This window comes from Hemibagrus wyckioides, linkage group LG01, assembly GCF_019097595.1.
Source record: "Hemibagrus wyckioides isolate EC202008001 linkage group LG01, SWU_Hwy_1.0, whole genome shotgun sequence".
In the NCBI taxonomy this organism is placed as follows: domain Eukaryota; kingdom Metazoa; phylum Chordata; class Actinopteri; order Siluriformes; family Bagridae; genus Hemibagrus; species Hemibagrus wyckioides.
Window position 1 is genome coordinate 32,572,105 of NC_080710.1, and position 17,421 is coordinate 32,589,525.

Sequence of the window (17,421 nt, forward strand, 5' to 3'; positions counted from 1 at the left end):
CTGCTGAAGAAACCTGCTGCTGTTAGGAAGATTATCATCTGTTCAGGTTTTTTTTTTTACAGCTGGTGATGAGCTTCAGATGGATATTATGATCTGAGATACGTCATAAAAATAGTTTATATCAGGTTTATATTGAGATTTGTGCATTTCTACATAACTGTGTGATGGTCAGTAAACAGACCGGCTCTTTTATACTCTTCAGGGATGAAATGGAAAAGATTTGAGTTGTTTATGAGGTGAAAATTCAACATAAGTGCAAATAAATGCAATTCATTCTAATATAATCTCAACTTAATCACTGGTTCTCTCTCTCTTTCTTTGCAACAGTTATCTAGACTTCAGTCATTTATAAAAATCCTTATCTAGATTCGCACCTGGTGATTCCTGAATGAGTGGCTTAACAATCGGATGTCTTTTGACCTTGGAGTTAAACACGAAACTAAACAACGCTGCGCTGTCGATCCTGCATGGGGAAAAAAACACAACCTGACTAAAAACCCCCAAACCCGGCGTTCACAGCACACATCAGTCACATAAGTGCTCTCTGTTCTCTAAAAAATGTTTCACATGTTCATCGAGTCCTCAGTTTCCGTGATTCAGATTTTTTTGAGTCCAGGGGCTGCTGGTGTGGAAGTCTAAAGCAACAAGTGAGCGTTTGTTCCACAGGAATGCCGGCTATGTGAGCGATAGAGGAGGGGGATGGGATGGACGGACGGAGGGAGGAAAAAAAACAAGCCGTCTGTGAGGAGGACACGAGCGCTGTTCCCACCTCTATCGCTGCGATTAGCCGAGAGCCTGCGCTGTGTACCGTCACACAGAGAGGGTCAATATTGACACAGCGGATAAATGTACACTTTCCTCAAGGTCCCACAGGCGGGAACCGAGAACGAGTCGGAACACGGGAATAAATGTTACAGTAGAACAGAATGAAGCACTGGAACACATGCGGAAAAGATACAAAAAAATAAATTACAGTGAATTCTTAATATTTGACTGTATTTTACACACATACACAACACACACTCAAAAACTGAGAACTGTGTTCTTAACAGAGATCTAAACTGTGCTGGACACACACACACACACAACTGAGAACTGCTTTCAACAGAGAACTATACTGTGCTGGACACACACATACACACACACACACACACACACAAATTGTCCTGTTTGCACGCATGTCACTTTACATTACACTTTACACTTTATATTGATCCTGTTTACTTTAATATCTGCACTCACTGTCTGCACTGTTCCTTTGCACAGAGTCGGTCTACATGTTGTTTGTCTGCACTGTCTTGTCTTGTCATCCTGTGCACTTCTGTTGTATGTCTAGTTTTACTAAAGATTGCACCTGAAGTATAGTTTAGTTTTATCTCTATGTTTATCTCTATGTTTGTCTGCATCACTGCGTCTTTGTTCTGTGTAGCACCTCTGGTCTAGGAGGAACGTTGTTTCACTTCACTGTGTACTGCATCAGCTATATATGGTTGAAGTGACAATAAAGCTTCTTTGACTTTTGACTATAATAATATTAATATTAATTAATAAACGACAGTGTACATTTTTCTGAGACGTTAAGAGTCTCATCAAAAAACTAATAGAAGCAGCAGATGCAAAAAGTTTCTCCTGACTCCTGACATTTATTAATAATTATTAACAATCCTAATTTTCAGGGTTAAATCTTTTTTCTTTTCTTTTTTTTTAGTTTTATCTGCTTTTTTGTTGTATTATCAGCACACTGAACTATCCTGATACGTGATCATGTGATGTTCTGAAAAATTGTGATCAGGAAGTGACACGAACTCTAAAATGTTTTTAGGAAGCATGTGCAAGAAAGTGTGTGAAATAAGATACGAATAAATAAATAAAATAAGATTAAATCAATAAATATAATAAATAAATCCGCAAATTGATCTACATGAACATTTTACACAATTGTGAACGTTTTTGTATTTATTGTGTAATTTGTACAGTTTGCGTTAAATCTACGTTGTCGTATGTTTTGTTGTAGTGTATGTGTATGTAACATTGCACTGTTTGTGTGGTATTTTGTCCATTACATTAACGTTACACTAATTTTACCAGGGCACATTCCTGAATACATGCAAATGATTCTGATTCTGATTCGGAATCATTTGCCAAACAATTCCTTTAAAGCTTTTCCCTTTGGAGCAGTTACTACAGCACGAGTAAGTGTGTTTTGTATAACGCAGTGCACCCACGCACAGACGGCTGTTCTGCATTATTTAAAGAATTCTGCAGTTTTAATGCGCCACAGTTTCAGAGATCCAGGATGGAGACCTTGAGCAGGTCTGAAGCAGTGAGTGAATCCCAGAGCGTGCGACTGGGTGAAAGGTTTTGTTTGTGAGCTGGGGATCTGCTGTTTATGGTACAACCAACCTGACAACTCAACTGTGAATACATAAAAATACAAAGCCTCAGTGAAGCGCTGGTTTATAATGGTTTACAACTAATTTGCAGTATAAAATTGTGATTTTTTTCAAAGTCTCAGCAGCAAAAACTAAAAAAAATTATTTCCTGGCACCAGCTTCATCACTTCCTTCCTTCCTTCCTTCCTTCCACCTCTCTGACTCTACTCCACCTCGCTCTGATAAAGTGCACCTCCCGGATAATCTCTCCAACGTTTAAGGCTCAGGCCTGAGAGGATGATGGAGGTTTGCTTATTCAACACATAGTTCCTGTGGAAGTCTGGGCTTGCTCATGAGCACGAGGGATTCTCTTCGTAAACACGGCTCTGTTCTCTCAGACGCAGAGATCCTCCAGACCAGGATGATTAGGAGGAACGGTCTCCAGGAGACGATACGCAGACAGAGAGAAGGATGAACTGCAGATTCACAGGAACATGCAAACATCTCCGAGAAGCTTGATGATCAGCGGTGTAGGACATGAGAGTGAGATGAAGTGAAGGTCAGAGTGGTTTCTCAGAACAATCCAAATTCCACACATGCTCTGTTTACATGCTGCGATTCTTCTCGTATGAATCATTACCAGGAAATATCTACGTCCACACACGTGGAAGCGCATGCTAGCCTTAGATTTCACCTTCTAACATTCTAAACATTGTTCATGTCAGAAATTAAAAAAAAAACAGACAGGAAGAAGAATTTTGTGTCCTGTGCATCATCCTCATTATCGTGATTAATTTAAATCAAATCTGACTGCGAAGAATAATCAGACACAAAGGTTTACATGTAGATTATACTTCTGTTGCTGAGATTATACAGTCCTGTGGAATTCTCTCTTCTGATTGGTCAGAAAGCTCTACGAGTAGTGCATCCGCCCAGCACAGATTTATAATAATAATAAGAAGAAGAATAGTTTCTACAGCAACAGCTCATTCACATGGAATTATAAAGCACATAAACGGTTGATGTAGTGATGTTCTCTGTTAGAATAAAGGTGTGTATCTAACGTGTATGGAAGGAGTCTCCAGTGTCAGAGGTAATGCTTTAACTTTATATTTCACTATGTTACACTTTCGGGTTTCTTCTGGTTCACATCAATCTGAGGTTTTCTGTCTGAAGAGAAAAAAGAGAGGCTGCTGTTACGTAAAGTGACGTAAGCAAAGACGAGATTTGACCTCATCCTAAAAGGAAAAGTACACAGCAGTAGCAGTAACTCCAGTAGCTCCATCACACCATGGAGTCACTCTGAAGGCATCCGCTTCAAATCAACAGAAAATCAACAAAGTTTCAGCGAGCTGAAGAATTTTCTTGCTGAGTCCCTCTCATGCACACAGCAAGAGTTTTACGAGGACAGCTGACGTTTATTTGGCGTTTATTAGCGCTACTGGAGGCGTGGCTGCAAAGAGGTCAAAACTACTCGCTTCTAATTTGACCATAATTGGACAGAACACCAAAAACACAAGCAGAAAAAAAACATCATTCTGTCTGACATCTCAGAAATCCCACTCTGGTAAATATGCAAGCTTTTCTAAAGAGCTTTGAGCAAACTGTATAGAAAACACACACACACACACACACACAAAACAGACCTCCGAGCGCGTTCAGCGTCCCCAGGCACGGAGCACCCCAAAATAATCCAATCCAATTACTGGCATGTCTCTCGCACGCTGCTGCTCCTGGACAGGGTCACGACCTGTGTGAAGTTGACAAACCCTCCAGCATTGTGTGGACATCATTAACAGAGACGTCTCTACGCTACACCCGAGCCGTCACGCCGGACGATCCGAGCGTCTGTTTTTTTTTAATCCAGAAAACAGGTTGAACTCCAGCTCCACTTTAGGTCTGGAAACTGGAGAGAGCACCGAACACTAAATTGCCATTTAAGGTGACATCACGACAAAAAAAAAAAAAAGGAAAAAGAAAAGAAAAGGAACGATTGCCTCTCAGAGCTGGCTGCAAGTCTCCCGGGAGATCATAGATCTCAAAACTCACTGCTATTCTTACATGGGAAAGTGAGGCTCGCGCCAATTTCTGCCAGTTCTGTTCTGGAGGAACAAAAACACCGGAGATGATCACGGAGACAAAAGAGCTTCAGGCTCACATCAGCAGGTCTGAATAGCAGAGCTGGGGTTTTTAAGACTCACGATTCCCAAGCAGATATCACTCATTGTTGTAGGAGTGTACGGCGGATTGAAGTGCCTGTCGCTCGCCGTATTCTCCGCGCCCCTGAATGAACGGCAGGGTTTTTCTTTCTGTGGCTGCGCACTGCCGAGACAATAAACTCATAAAGTGAATGGGGTTTAAATCACTTTCAATCACAGCACTGCCTCTGATTTACAACAGCCTGTTGTTGGAGCTTCCAGTTAACTGCTGCTCACTGACCCAGAACCTGCAGCGTCCATATAACCACCGTCTGGATTATACGAGAAAAACAAGTCCGTGTGACATGTTAAATGCCTCAGCGCTGCCCGAACGCGGCGGTATAATATACTTTATCTGAGGGGAAATCACAGGAAACTTCCTGACTGACCAGCTCACATCCGTGTCACAGTTACATCACTGTTATCAGTAAACATTCGGCTGAATTTCAGCCTCGTATCTGCTTTCGTTTTCCGTGGTTCATTGTTGAGGTTTTAAAAAAGGGGGCGTGGCTCTAATTTTATTGAAAAAAGAAAAAAAACAGAATATCTCGTTTCATTTTAATTTTTTTTTAGAAGTTAAACAATTCCTGTATTAAACAGAAGTTCCTGAACGTGTCATGAGTCTAACACGAACTGTTCAAAAATAACCATTTATGGAAATATGGAAATTTTTCTTTACTCCTGAATCTTACAGGAAAGTTAAGGCCACGCCCACTTAGAGATATAAAACCTCTATACCTCATATAGTATTGAAGACACAAGGTTAAAATTTTTCCCACTGTTTATTGGGAATGCCGACTTCACGTATAGAAAGTAAGAAGCAATGTTTAAGCATTTTTTAAAATTCTGAGATTTGATTATTATTATTATTATTATTATTATTATTATCATTTGATCATATTATCTATGTATATATCACACTGCTGCTCTTCATTCTGTAAAATGAACTCTGCCATTAGGGTTGCCAGGTCTCAGCGAGAATTTCCAGCTCCACGTGGAGACCCATTTTTTTTATATCATCTCCTGCTAGTAGGAACATTACTCTATAATCCCACATATCCTTTTCCAAATCATATAAACTAGAAGAGAAATGATTCTGTACATTACTGATGCTGCCTTCTGCTTTGTTTTTCAAAGCCTATATTTAATTACATTTAATTCCAGATATTTGCAAGATCTCGGCTCAAAAACCTTCCAGCGCGGAGCTTGTTTTTTCAACTCACAACACTGGTTTAAAAGTATTCTAATTAAGTGTAAAAAAAACACATCACTGGCAACCCTCACTGCCCTTCATCTGATTTTTTATCTCACTATTCTTCCCATCATGCTGCTGTGACACCTTCAGTTCCCTGTGAGGGACATTAATAAATAAGATGTATCTAAAAACAGATCTGAGCAGACCAAATATTGTAGCTTCCTGGAAGTTCTGGGAGTGTAAGCTCCACAGCTTACACATGATTACTGTGGTTTACTTACATTCATCTTCATTAAGTGCTTGATCCTGGTCAGGTTTGTGGTGGATGTGGAGTATCCTGGGAAAACCAGAGACCTGACGCGTACAAACCAAACTTTCACACACTCATTCACACCTGAGGCAATTCAGAGCCTCTGCTTCACCTGGGAGGTGCGAGGAACCTGGAGGAAACCCGTGGGAAACCAAGAGAACATGAAATTCCACAACAGTGTCGTGAACTCAGGATCAAACTGAATCATGTTTAAAGTGATTATATCTTGCTCCAAAAACTCACAGTGTCACAATTTTCCCTTTTTCCCTACATAAAACTGACTTTTGATATGGATTTCAACCTCCAAGATCTTGAAGCTTCTAGCCTGAAAAAAGTCCCTTATGGAATATCTGAGGTTGAGAAAAATCACAATTTAACACGAATAAACATGGTTTACAAGAGTTGAGCAGGAGACCTCAAGTGGATGAGATGGTGAGAACCCTGGGAAAACATGCAGAACTCAACAGGAACCTCAGGACTCAACCCAAGAGCCTGAAGCTGTGAGGAGTTTACACCAAAAGTTTAAACAAAGCGCTTCAAATATGCAACCAATCAGACAAATCCCTTACCCTACAAAAACAACATGTTTTTTTTTGTTTTTTTTAATCACACATCTGGCAAAAAATGGCCTCACTTTTTACAGCCACTACAGAGTTTATCCATGTTCTCTAACCATCTCACACTGAGCGTCAGCACTGAGATGAGAAAAAAAAAAAAAAAAAACACCGCCAGCTCTTTCTATGCCTCCTCCTCCAGTTTCACCAAATTTGAGCGGTATAGACTCGACGTCTCCTCAACTCCGTCCAACACAGTGACATGATGGAGAAATTTTCAGGAAGCTTAGGATAAGGATCTGTGTTGTGATGTTCACCCGCAGATCCTGAACCAGAAACATCAATCATTCAGTTCTATTTAAATCACAGAATCCAGGAAGTTCGAATGAACAGTTCAGTCCAGGACGGATGATTCAATTCAGTTCAATTTCATTTCATTTCTATAGCGCTTTTAACAATGGACATTGTCTTAAAGCAGCTTTACAGAAGTATAGAAATATAGAAAAAATGCTAAAGTTTTAAGTGCATCCAATTAAAGTTCAAAATCCATCCCCAATGAGCAAGCCTGAGGTGACAATGACAAAGAGAAACCTCTTGAGATGAGAAGAAGGAAACCCATTCCCAGACAGCAAACAATGCAAATGCTCACAATGTCCCCTCTTCAGTCCATAGTCCATGAATTGTGCAACCATGGAACTGGTTGAGGAACCGATAGTCCAGCACAGTTTCCGAGTTCATCATAGACTTAGCACCAATTCCTTCCTTCCTGACTGATGCAACGGCAGCCCAAAGACTCAGAGATAATCTCAAAGTGGTTCTATCCACAGCAGTCCCCTAGGTCATGGGCTGTCCACGCAGATCCAGCACCTGTGATGTTCTTAGATTGGGATTTTAAAGAGACATTTTGAACCTGAAGTTAGCTGACAGGAACCAGGTGGAGAAAGTAGTGAGAAACCTTCAGGAAGAAGGTGTCAAATCTTCCTCAATTCAAAGCAAAGACACAGAGCCAAAGATCTTCTTGAATGAAAATGAAAAGTATCAATCAAACTCAACTATTCAAGAGTGAAAAATATTCAAATTTAACGCTAACTGTGAATTTTATATTCACATCATGTTTATTTCAGCTCTTTATTATTACTTGAGCATGGACAAATCTTCTATGTACAGTAACAAACTGTGTGTGTTTTTCCCTCCGTCTGCTGACAGGAAGTACATCCATGCTAGTTTCTGACAGTGATCAGTCTAACGCTAATGCTAACTTGGGCCTACATGCATCTTTTTACCTGCCCTGGAGAACCCGCTCACCTATCTTCACCTGATCCGACGCAGAACCTCCAAATCACAGCTCTCGTCTGAGCGAACAGAGCGAGGTTAAGTCCGGTGGCATGGATCATCGGCATGGTTCATTCTTCAAGGAATTAGTCTTTATTTCAGCACTGACCCTGAGATAAAGCTGGCTCTGAGGCTGTAATCCACTACCCAGTACAGCGCAGAGTAGAGTTTCTCTTCCTGAAGGCCAATTAGCCTCCTTTTTTCCCCTAAACTTGCCCTTTCCTGTGTTTAGAAAGCTCACAAAGAAACGAAAACAGAAAACGTTGACTCAGAGTGTGCCAAGTTACTCTATTACTGTCTTTCTTTTTTTTTATGTAATGATGCTCCATGAATCATACTTTCGTGTCCGTGTAATCATTAGTTCGCAAAAGACAAATGTTAACCCGAGGGGGTAAAAAAATGAGTTATGGTTAAGCAGTCTTGGAGGAGGGAAATGTTTAGAAATATTCAGACTATGTGAAAAATCCTGGGCTGTCCCTTTATTTCACAGAGAGAGAGAGAGAGAGAGAGAGAGAGAGAGAGAGAAGGAGTGGGTGGAGGAATGCATCAACACTCGCGGTGAGAAGTAGCGGTCACACACAGCTAGCTCTCCAAACTGCTCTCCAGGCCGAGCGGGGTCAAGCACCACCAACAAAAGACAACATTCCTCCTGACTCCGACTGGGCATCAGCACCAACACCACCGGGTTTAACCCTTAGCTTTAGCTGAGGTCAAAGTGAACCACTTAACACTTCCACTAAAAGAGGAAGCATGCGATAGATGATTTTTGCAAAAGAAAACAGAATCAGGAAAGGAAAGGAATAAATCCCCTTGCAGGTGGAGCTTTCAAAGTGAAAGAGGCTAGTGTAATGACGCAGACTGACTCGATTATTTTCCTGTAACAGCATGTGTTTAATTCTTCTTATAATACAGAAATTTAGCTAAACATTTTCTCTGCAACATTCAATTACTTCCTGCTGTCACTTATGTTATAGCAGGTATAAACAGTCATCCCATCAATGACCTCATAAAGCTCTCTTCAAGCTAACAAGACAAAAAAACTGCAGCGTGTCGTGTGGCCGAGAAAGTGTTCTGAAAACCTCTGAAAAGCGCTGAAACCGGAGACTCCTTCCACAAAGCTTCTATGAAGCCAGTGAAGGTGCTGTTACTACAGAAACAATGAGAGTGAGAAACATCTAAACCAGTCATCTGCTTTTCTGTGCTAGAAACTGAACCAACCAATCAGAACTGAGGATTCGACAGCACTGTGATGTAATACACAGGTTTTAGTGTTTTGGAAGTCACCGACAATACGAATACATTAAATATGTAAAATCTTTCCCAAAAATTTTTTTTTAAATATTTAAAATTTCACACTTAGACGTTGTTTGCAGCCCTCACTGGGGTCAAACTGAGACTCGGACATTTCTATCCAGGATACATTTCAGAATAAAACTAAGCCAAATCTAAATTTGTCCATGTTTACTCATGCGTACAAGTGTTCAGACTCCATCCTCACGTCATTCTATGGGAAAATAATTAGTAAATATATCTCTGCTGCAGAGTCCCTGAGACCCCAAACACACAGGAAGTGAAGAATCTGAGCAAAACATCATGGTAACAACAAAATACCGCTATTCTTTGGCTAGTTAAAGATGGTTGTGGATTCACAGAACCAGCACAGGGTTAAGAGCAGAGGTGGATTCGGGTCAGGTTCAGCGAGCTGGGTCCGATCCAAGCCGAGCTGAACCACACAGGACCCGGAATGCAGTAATCACACACGCAAGAGCAGCCGCCCTCTTAATCTTCCCTCACTCTTTCATCATTTCTCCAAAGGTTTTCAAACGCTTCGCTTGAGATTAGCAAAAGGAGTGGAGAAAAAAAAAGGTATTTAATTATGGACTAGTGTAGTATTCTCCAGTCTTTTTTTCACGCTGAGTACTCCCACAATGCAGGAATTCACTATTTAAATATCGAGATCAGATGCCTTTCGTGCCCCGTTTTCCCCCTGAGAGTAATTCATCACAATGCCAAAATCTACTCCTGAGCCTGGCTTAGCCTATAGCTTTATATGGAGCTTTAAAGAGCTGTATGGAGAAGAGAATTGGTGTTCCCCTGGCTAGAACCGTGCCTCCGTTCTCCGTATTTCCCTGTCTACATTTTTACTTGTAGGGCGCTTTTATCCAAAAAGACTTAAACCAAGTGTAGAGGGTTAAAAGTGGCTCTCTGGGCCTTAGACATACAACTTCCACTCCTCTTTCCATCTGTCTTATTCCCTTTCTCTAAATAAAGCTTAAAGAAAAACCTCAAACCTCGCCAAAGCCCAAGCCAACCTATAAATCAAGCTTGCTTATAGTATTGATAATAAGAAACATCATTACAAAGAAAAAGAAAAGAACAACCAAATAAAATGATCAGCGAAATCTTCAGTATCATGTTATTTCAGAATGGTTTGAATAACCTTCTCAGGATCTGAAATTTGCCCACAAAGCAGCCACAGATACAGCAGGTTAGTGACCGAGCGGACAAAGCAAACACATGTGGCCTGACCTGAGAGTTAAACACATCACAACTGAGTCCAACATGCAATTCTGTAGAAAGAAATAGGTTGTACTGAACTTTGCTTAGCCTTCCTTCAGAATTGCACAAAATAAACTTACAGGACAAGATCTGCTAGAACATGACTTTGGTATAGTTTTAAACCTTATAATAACTGTCAGAGTGAGGACTTTAGTAATCTGACCACTGTAATAACAATGGGGTTTAACCATCAAGAATTATTTTTGTGCTACACGCATTACTATAACTTCACAAATAAGAACTTCAGGATCTTCCAGCATCGTAAATACCTTCAGTGTAAGAACAATAGGGGTTCAAGCAACTTTTTAAGCTTTAGGACTGAGAATTTTATTCACTCAGCCCTTATTACAGCTTTTGGAAAGTGAGGACTTCAGGGGTTTGACCACTGTAATCACTTTGAGAGTTAGCCGCCGTGAAAACTTTCAAGCATTTTGGAGCTAGCACCATTGTTCTTACTTCAGAAATGAGAGCTTTGGATCATCGACCACTGTAATTACTTTCAGACTGGTGACTTTTGGGGTTCAACTAGATTCAGGGCAGGGAAAGTAGGGTTTTGTTTTAACTTCAGAAATGAGAACTTTTGAATCTTTAAACACTGTAACCACTTGATTACTTTAGGGTTCAACCAATGTTCTATCTTTGGGTCTGAGAACTTTTAAGGGGCTCAACCCTTAAGTATTGGATATTAGGATGCTAATTGTGTTGTGTTGTTTGTGATGTATAGGTTGTAAACTGTGTTAAATGTATTGTGTTGTAACCAAATGAGATAATTGGGGGTCCAACCACTGTTAGAGCTTTGGGACCACTTGCTTTGAAGCTACCACCATTGTTATGTTTTGGATACTTGGAATTATGGCTCATCAACCATTGTTTAGCCTTGCTTTTACACTGAGAACATTGGTGGTTCAACCAATTTCTAGCTTTAGGATTGAGAACTTTGATGGTTTTGATGGCTCAACCCTCATTATAACTGTGAGGTTGAGGATATTGTGGAATTGCCCACTCTGTTCATGTTGAGGGTTTAGCCAAAATGAAAACCTGCTGACTGAGAACAATACCAATTTTATACTTTTAGGATGGAGAAATCTGATGTCTCAACCATTAGGATAACTTTGAGGCAGAGGTTTTTAAGAATTCAGCCACAAGGTTCAGCCACTGTGAATACTGAGACTGAGAACACTGGGGGTCCAACCAGTTGTTAGTGTTGAGACCAATAACAACCATCGCTATCAACTTGAAATGAGAACAATTCTGTAAGAATTCTGGACTGAGAACTCTGAGGGCTCAACCTCAGTGAGAACTTTGAGGTTATGCGAGGCTTGACCATTCTAATGACTCTGATGCCTTAGTAACTGTGAAAGCTGACTGAACTATGGGGTCCAGATATTATTAGAAGAACCTGAACTACAACCATTGCTATAACATCAGAAATAAGAACTTCAGATCTATAACTATTGTAATTACTTTCAGATTGAGAACACTGAGGGTTCAACCAAAGTTTGGGTCAAAGAACTTTAGTGCTGCAACCACTGTCCAATCTTTGGGACCCATAATTTTGGAGGTAAAACCCTTATTCTAACTTTAGAAATGAGAATGTTGGATCAAGAACTGTAATTACTTTTGGATGGACATTAAGGATCCAATCAGCTTTGTGACAGAGAATGCTGGAGTCTCCACAATTACAGAACTTTGAGTGTTCAAGCATTGTGAAAGCTCTGAGACTGAGAACACTAGGGTACATTATTACAACCCTGCAAGCAAGAATCTGAACTTCAAGCACCGTTATTATAACATTGTTATAACATTAGAAATAGGCTCTTCTGTGCTTAGATTGAATTAGTTATAGCAGTGGAGCTAAGAACTATGAGGGTTTGACTATTGTTTACATTTTTGGAGTTAGAAATTTGGAGCTTCAACCCATCTTCATCAATGAGGACGTTGGAGATTCAGCCACACTAATAACTTCTGAACTGACAGCTTTAAACTGTTATTATAACTATAGAAACATTGCAGCAATACGTTTGCCATTGAGAACTTGTAAAAAAAACAGTGAAATTCTGCATACATCAGCTCACCTTTGGAGTTAAAGGCTTCCTTGAGGTGAAGCAGCACATCGGCGAATTTGCGTACATCGCTGACCAGCTGCATGATGTATTCCGGGTCGGAGCTGATCGAGCTCAGTGAGTCACTCTTAATCGAGCCAGCTCTGGAACCCGATCCAGGACCCGGGGGAAAGAAGTGTGAGCTGGAGATCCGTGTAATGCCCACACCTGAGCGCTTGTTTCCCAGGCTGCTTTGCTGCAGCATCCCGCCGGCAAACATCCCAGCCACAGCCAGCTCGTTTTGAACGAGCGAAACTGCAAACTCGCTTAGATTGAATCAGATTCCACACACGTCCTAGCGGCGGTGGAGGTTCCTGGAAACAGAACAGGTATTACACATACACTCATGCTCTTCAGAACCGGGCCTGGACACACACCCATACTGCTTGAAGCTTGCTTGAACAGAAACAACACTTAACCTTGTACAGGTCTCTGAAATACCCCAGTCCTCAATGAGTTATGGAACAGTTTTAAAGTTTAGCCAGATGTTAAGACCAGTCCATTATTTTATTCTTTAATTTTATTCTTTAATTTTTTATTTTTTAATTCTGAACCTAAAAACTTTCTCTCTCTCTCTCTCTCTCTCTCTCCCCTAGCTAAGATGGTCTTAACATTGTACTGCATTTAGTTGTTAAATCTTCACAGAAACTGTGCTTCCATCATACCCAAACCCAGTGCTTCCAAGAGATGAGGTAAGATCCGCTAGCTTAACGTATGACTTGAATTCAGAAACCAGACTTTTAATAGAAAATCTATCACTGACCCAGATCCTAAGATCCAGCTGAGACGATGCTCAAGGTGAAACTGATTGGTTGTGTTGTGCAACGATATACACAAATCTCAAAATTTAACATTTAATAACAAGATTTTTACACAAAAATATAGAAGGCAGTTAGTGATAAATGTGGATAAGCCATTTGGAAGGGGGAAAATATTAATATACTATAAGTTACTATAGTATATTTACTATAGTTTACTATAAATATACAGAATAAAGTGCTCAAGTCATATACACTGAGTTTATTAATGATTCGATTACATTTTCACACCTAATGAAATTGACAGAATTGACAGAAAGAGATATTCTAAGTTAATAGATTACTGTTTATTCCAATCTAGTATCTAATTATTATTTTGCATCAAACATCTTTTTTTTACATCAACATCCATAACATTAATTAACAAAATAGTTTTAACAACACAAAATACACACAAATCATAGCCAGACCCGGTAATTGTGGTGTAGGACAGTGTAAACATTTTAATCCGAATTAAGCAAAACGAGTTAAAACTGCACTAACCATTTCTCAAATAATAAAATGCGATGCATTAATATGAACTCTCTGTACATGTACAGGACAGTGGAGTCTCCAGAGTCCAGTTATTCCACATTACAGCTGTGTACACTGTCTTATCACATTCCTCCTTTTCCTAGATTTGAATCGTTTCTTGGAAAAAAACACAGCAATGGGAAGTGTGTATAAAGCTCCAGGCTTTCTGAGTAATAAATAATAATAAAGCAGAAAAGTGGCTCAGGGTCTCCGGCTGGTCCTGATCTGTTCAATGCAAAAAGTTCTGTCACTTCTAAACTAGTCGCATTTAATCGCATTCGCTATTTTATTTCTCCCATAGAATTACAAAGAGCTGCTTTAAAAGAAATGCGTGTAGAAATACTCACGTGTGAAACGTGCGAAACATTCCTGAGTCCGAGAAGGAAAACAATGTAGCGGTAATCCACAGAGAAAGACTGAGAGAGAGAGAGAGAAAGAGAGAGAGAGAGAGAGAGAGAGTCCCTCCAGTCTCCACTATCTCTCACATTAACCCGCACCACGACTCACAAACCCCGCCCCCTCAACCATCCACACTCTGCTCAGACTCCGCCTCTTCTCAAATATGACCACGCCCCTCCAACGCAAAGACTCCTCCTGTGTGTGAAGAAGAATAAATCGTCTTGAGTGAAGACTTCAACAAATGTGTAGAGTCACATGTTCACTATTCAGAATAAATATTTATAGACTTATCATAGAGTTAAAAATAATTCTGACACTGAATTATTTTTTAACTCTATGATAAGTCTATAAATATTTATTAATATTTAATTTAATAATTAAATAATGATTTAATTTAATTAAGCAGTATAACAGTAATAAATAACACTGATTCTGGTGAACTATTTAATTTTAATAGAAATCTAATGTAATAACGAGCAAACTCCGCCCCGTTTTGCCAGCTGTAATGCGATACCATGATACCACGATACCTGTAATACGGGGGGGGGGCGTGGTTATCTCGCTCCTCCTCTGCAGGTAACAGTGTTAATTATTTCTTAAGCATGGACAGCGGAGGGAAATCAATTACGTCACTGTGAGATTATTACTCGTGACTGATAATGACGCCAATTCTTCATTAAGAGCATTATTTAGAATTTAGAGCGTTATTAAACAGAAAGAAATCAGAGCAAGGCGATTCCAGGCGATTTTAAAGAGAATTGGAGAGACATCTAGTGGTGAAGGAGGGTATTGCACTGAAGATTATAATCACTGAAGACTGATTTATTATTGTCACGCGCTTCATTAGTATTTGCTCTTGTTGCTGTATAACTTGACTCAAACTCTTGATGTAGACTTCCACAAGTTCCTCAGGACACCTGTGCTGCATTTCGTTTCTCGTTCCTCCTGACATTAGGTGGCGTAACTCAGTCAGGTTTGTGGGCCTCATCAATCAGACACGCCTTTCAGTTCTGTCCACAAACTTACTATAGGATTCAGGTCAGGGCTTTGTGATGGTCAGGCCAAAAATTTCCTTTGTTGTCTCTAAGCCATTTTGTCACAGCTTTGGAGTTTGTTTTAAGATCATTGTCCTGTCTTGAGATTCAAAGCTCAAAGCATTTTCCATAACATGATGCTGCCACCCTCATGCTTCACAGCTGGGATCTGCTTTTTTTCCTCCATACATACCACTGACCATTATGAACAAACTGATCATGTTATGCTTCAACTGACCAGAGAACATTCCTTCAGTAGCAGTGGTGGGCCGTGCATTTCACACCTAGGCCTTCACTGGTGTCCTTCCTGAATTAATCCACATCTATACCACCATTATGATGCCACCATGGGCGCTATGCCATTTTCTACTCAGCCCTCCTAAAATTCTGTGATTGTCCATAAATTCTACACACATTGGTGATCTCCTCAGTCTCCTTTAAATTTTATAAAACGGCGGCAGACTTCGGCTCCTCCCCGTCTTTCAGCGCGTTCTTCAATCCGCAGACAAGTGTGTGTGTGTGCTTTCTGGAAGAATCAGTGGGGGTCTGACATTTGGTTCACTTTTGGTGCCTCAAATAGAACAGCAGATGTCGCCATTTTAAAGGACAGGTTTTCAGGGAAAGTTCTAAATCACAAAGCAGATAATCAAGGTCATTGGATCGCTCTACTTATTGATATAAACCAAGTTAAAATTATTATAATAAATATATATGCCACCAGTAATTAAAAAACAAATGAGTTAATCCTTCAAGATATTGAAGGCCATATTAATCAGTTACGTTCAAAATTTCCCTCTGCAGAAGTGATTTGGGTGGTGACTTTAATACAGTGTTTGATGGAAAACAAGATCGATGGCCACCTAGAACTGACAATACGGCATGTGAATTAAACAATGTTCGTTTACGACTGAACATAATTGACATATGGAGATGTAAAAATCCACAATTGCTTTTGTATACATGGAGTAATAGGGACAGGTCTCAACAATCACGTATTGATTTTTGGCTTATTACAGAACATATGAAAGAGAAAGTTAAACTTGTTACTATAGAACCATCAGTTTTAACAGATCACAAAGGCATATTTATTAAAATTAATGTCTTAGTGTGTCAATCAGGTAGAGTTAAGAGAGGATATTGGAAGTTAAATAATAGTCTATTGAATCAAGATAAATTTTGTGACCAAATTAAGAATATAATTGTTAAGTATTGGCAGCAGGCTTCTTTGATTCAAACTTATGGGAAGTTATGGGAACAAACAACATTTGAAATAAGGGAATTCACAATATCATATGGAAAATTTACTAAGAAAAAGAAAAAAAAATGAAAACAAAGTAATTAATGAAATAATATCTATCACCTGTAAAAATAACTAAAATATGTCAAGCACTGATTTATTAGAAGTTGCTACACTGCAGGATGAGCTGGATGACATTTATGAAGAGAAAGCTAGGGGTGCGTTTGTTAGGTCAAGACAGAAATGGATGGAAGCAGGAGAAAAAAATACTAAATATTTCTTCAGTTTAGAAAAAAGAAAGAGAGAAACAACCTCTGTAAATAAATTAATAATAAATGGACTTATTAATGATAATCCCAAGGACATATCTCGTTTTGTTAATCAATTTTATAGTAAATTGTATAATTCAAATAATCTACTAAATGACGCAGACTTTTTTCTTAAAAATTTATCAAACAATATTAATAAGATCACAAAGATTACAAAGAGTTATGTGATAAAGAATTAAATATTCAGGAAATCACTAACTGTATAAATAGTCTTAAAGAAAATAAGTCTCCTGGAAATGATGGCCTGACAGGGGAGTTTTATAAAACTTTTTGTAACGACCTTGCACCCTTTTTATTGGCCGTCTTTGAAGAAGCAACTGGTTTGGGAGAAATGCCCACATCACTAAAACAAGGGGTAATTACACTTATACCCAAGCCTAACAAAGACAAATTGCTCTTGGAAAATTGGAGACCAATTAGTCTGTTATATAATGATACTGAAATCTTTTCATTAATTTTTGCAAAACGA

At 39.4% G+C, this 17,421-nt stretch overlaps 1 protein-coding gene across 3 annotated transcripts in view; it reads right to left on the bottom strand.

Moving 5' to 3' along the window:
- The window catches only part of arhgap29a (Rho GTPase activating protein 29a), a 60,056-nt gene extending 45,606 nt beyond the window's left edge, over positions 1-14,450 (bottom strand). For 2 of the 3 annotated variants that reach the window (XM_058390836.1, XM_058390830.1), the window contains exons 1-2: positions 14,301-14,450; positions 12,596-12,936 (exon numbers count right to left, since the gene is read on the bottom strand). In XM_058390836.1, coding sequence (XP_058246819.1) covers positions 12,596-12,842 — 247 coding nt within the window. In that variant the 5' untranslated portion in view covers positions 12,843-12,936; positions 14,301-14,450. Of the gene's footprint in view, positions 1-4,018; positions 4,215-12,595; positions 12,937-14,300 lie in introns of those variants that run through there. The other variant, XM_058390846.1, reaches the window with a different exon arrangement.
- Positions 14,451-17,421: the final 2,971 nt, after the last annotated feature.